This window comes from Seriola lalandi, unplaced genomic scaffold, assembly GCF_002814215.2.
Source record: "Seriola lalandi dorsalis isolate HSWRI2012SDOR001 ecotype SW California unplaced genomic scaffold, Sedor1 jcf7180002054538, whole genome shotgun sequence".
Classification (NCBI taxonomy): domain Eukaryota; kingdom Metazoa; phylum Chordata; class Actinopteri; order Carangiformes; family Carangidae; genus Seriola; species Seriola lalandi.
Window position 1 is genome coordinate 20,603 of NW_019525091.1, and position 2,980 is coordinate 23,582.

The 2,980-nt window shown below is 40.2% G+C and overlaps 1 protein-coding gene and 1 long non-coding RNA gene across 2 annotated transcripts; one reads left to right on the top strand and one right to left on the bottom strand.

The window, feature by feature from the left end:
• Positions 1-12: 12 nt before the first annotated feature.
• Positions 13-1,508, bottom strand: LOC147818652 (major histocompatibility complex class I-related protein 1-like). The gene is made up of 3 exons (XM_087176159.1): positions 1,380-1,508; positions 900-1,169; positions 13-504 (listed from the first exon to the last, which is right to left on the bottom strand). The coding sequence occupies exons 1-3, from the start codon at positions 1,426-1,428 to the stop codon at positions 212-214; spliced, it is 612 nt and encodes a 203-aa protein (XP_087032285.1). The 5' UTR covers positions 1,429-1,508; the 3' UTR covers positions 13-211.
• A 555-nt stretch (positions 1,509-2,063) lies between these two features.
• Positions 2,064-2,709, top strand: LOC147818653 (uncharacterized). Its single transcript, XR_015437770.1, has 2 exons — positions 2,064-2,265; positions 2,368-2,709. It is a non-coding gene; the product is annotated as an uncharacterized LOC147818653 (long non-coding RNA).
• Positions 2,710-2,980: the final 271 nt, after the last annotated feature.

Sequence of the window (2,980 nt, forward strand, 5' to 3'; positions counted from 1 at the left end):
ACTCACTGAACTCAAACTAACTGTCCACTGACCATCAGCAGCTGACTGAAAGTGATGTCAGAGCACCTGACATGTCCGTCTCTACTGATTGGTCAGGACTGACTCAAATCTCTAAAGAAGGTAAAGTCAGACTGAGAGGAGTGATGATACACTGGTAATTCAGTCTGAGTAGTCTATATGAATATTGTTGTGTTCATGAAACTACATCAGGTCATGTGATTCTACCTGTTCTCTGCAGAGAGCTCCTCCCATAGTCCAAATACTTCTTCAGCCATTCAGGAAAAATCTGAGTGTGGAAGTTCTTATAGTCTATTATTCTCGCTTTGTCGGCATCCCATGTCAGTTTGGTGACGACAGCCAGTGGGTTCGGAGCGATCCATGTCAGTGTGTTCAGGTCCAATGACAAGAAATCTTCTCCATCATAACCATACTGCATGAAACCAGTAACTTCTCCAGTCTCATCGTCCCATTCACAGCCACTTATCCTCTGTAAAATGTGGACGCCTGAGACAGAGACAGACACAGAGACTGAAGTTAACAGTGATGGACAGATGATTTCTCCACTGGAAAGATGATCTTTAATAAATGTGTGTTGTGTTATGGTGCTGCGTAGTAATGTGATTGTTTGACTCTCTCTGTTATTGCTTCCAGTGTCTTGCCTCCATTGGAAGGAAGGTGAATCATAGCTAAGGCTCCAGTGAGTCAGGGAGCAGAGTCTATGTTGAGTTAATTCCTCATCGTTACATCGTTATTGTTTCTCACCATGTTTCCTCCTGCAGTTTAACTCTGAATATTTCATGTGCATGAAAAATATAATGAGTGAATTGATGAGTAGTGGAAAATAAAGTATTAAAACACATGTATAAGAGTTCACAATGAAACATAAAAACACACTGTACCATCACTTTGGTTGAGGCGCTGCATCAAATTGGAGATCCTGGCTTTGTAGCGGATCGGCAGATTCTCACTCTCACACTCTGCTTTGTACCACTCCAGCTGATGAGGGTCTGTATCTAAATAATTTTTCACCCAGTCCCGTGGTTGTAACAACTTTTTGTCGCTGTCGCAGTAAGCTATCTGAATATCATCGATCAGTGCAACAATCACAACAGGTGGGAGGTTTGTGTCTCCAGAAGACGCAGTGAGAACATAGTTGAGGGAGTGTTTCACTGTGGGACAAACAAGGTTTTCGAGGATTAATAGACTTTACAATCATCATAAATATAATTTATTCAGTGGGATTCACTTAAAAATTATTGTTTTATCAAGTTGAAGTGAAAGTGAAACTAAATCATGCAGGAGTGTGACGCAGGAGAAAAATGCAGAGTAAAGAAGTAGAGAGAGAAAGAGTGAAATAAATATGTAAAACGTGATCCTACCTGCTGATGAACCGAGACAGAGAAGAAGCAACAAAAATAACTTTTCCATCTTGTTTAGATGAAGACGAATAAAAGACTGAAGATTCAGCTGCTTAGGGGGGTGGGGCTTAGGGGGGTGTTGGCACGTCAACGTCACCACGTCAAGTCAGACAGTGGATGGGAGGAGCTATTGAATTCATATTAATGGAAGTTCAGAGCTGAATAAACTGCAGGTTAAGGAAACATTTTCACCACTTTGACGTCACATTACGTCACATCAGGAAAACACAAGCTATTTCTTCATGTTTGAGGAGGATCCACAGAGTTCATCTTAACTGACCTATCAGCTTTCAGAAGAAACATCTATGAACTTACTCTGAGCGGGAAAAGCAGTGTATTGTGGGTAAAACTCATCTGTATTTGAGTCAACAAGTCTCTGTGTGATCATGTGCACAGTGTAAAAAACAACATGTCATCCAGCTCTGAAGTTGTTAGAGGTCACCTTCAACAGAGATGCTGCTCTGCTGTTTTCTCCCTCATGCTAAGCTAAGCTAAAGTTGTCTGCGAACATGTGAACTTCAGAAAAAAAAGACAATCTTTTGAAAATTGGACACTTTATTGAAAAGTGAAACATCAGCACCAAAGGAAAGAACACATTCTAATGGTGGAATTATAAAACCATAAAATGTAAATTTACATTTGCAGTGTGAAACAAAAGGAAATGTCAGGACAATAACTTGTGTTCCCTGAAGGAGAGGAGCAAGGTACAACACAAAGTATGAGACGTGTAGACGCCCCGCAGAGCAGCCACCAAACCGGGGTCAGACCTCCAGCACTGTAGTGCATCATAGACCAGGCAGGAGGGACAGTGTGAGCAACAGAAGGAGCTGTCAAACCGTAAACCAAGGTGGGTGGTGATGAACAAGTAGCTGCAGCACAGATACTGTATTTTCATCCTGTATTTTACATGTAAATGCTGTTAAGATTTAAAGAGACATTCTTCCCTCAGTTTTACTTTTGGGACCAGATCGTCTTTGTCATAAAATGTTACCGAAGAAGATCAGAAGAGGAAAGTCGACTGCAGTGAAGTTACAGTGGCATTAGTTCATAGTGTAAATATCCATGTGCTGTGGTTAAAGGGTTTTGGAAAGTGTGTGTCAGTTCTCCTGATGCTGATGATTAGAAATGATCTCTGATCTGTGAAGTAGATCAAGGCTTGAATGATGTTTAATCATCGATTACACCAGATATCAGACGTCATGATTAGACATTTAACCAGGAATGTTAATCATCTGTGCTGTAACCCGTTAATCTACTTTAATAATTTAATAATAAAGAAAACTTTCTCTGAGCCGCTGTTACATTCACATTATTTCTGTTGCTTTTATTTCAAGTTGTTCAATTATGTATATGTGTGTATCTGTCTTTGATGAATAAAGTTCTGATGGAAGTGATGAATGAAATGGCTCCATGTCTATTTGTTCATTTTGGGGAAGATACTGTATCTTACAGGCTGGTTTAAATGTGTTTGATCTTGCTGTTAATACACAAGCTTTTGGTTGTGTTAGAAAGTGCATGCAAAGTTAAAATGGGTGTGTTTCAGAGTGAGGAGCAGACACGTC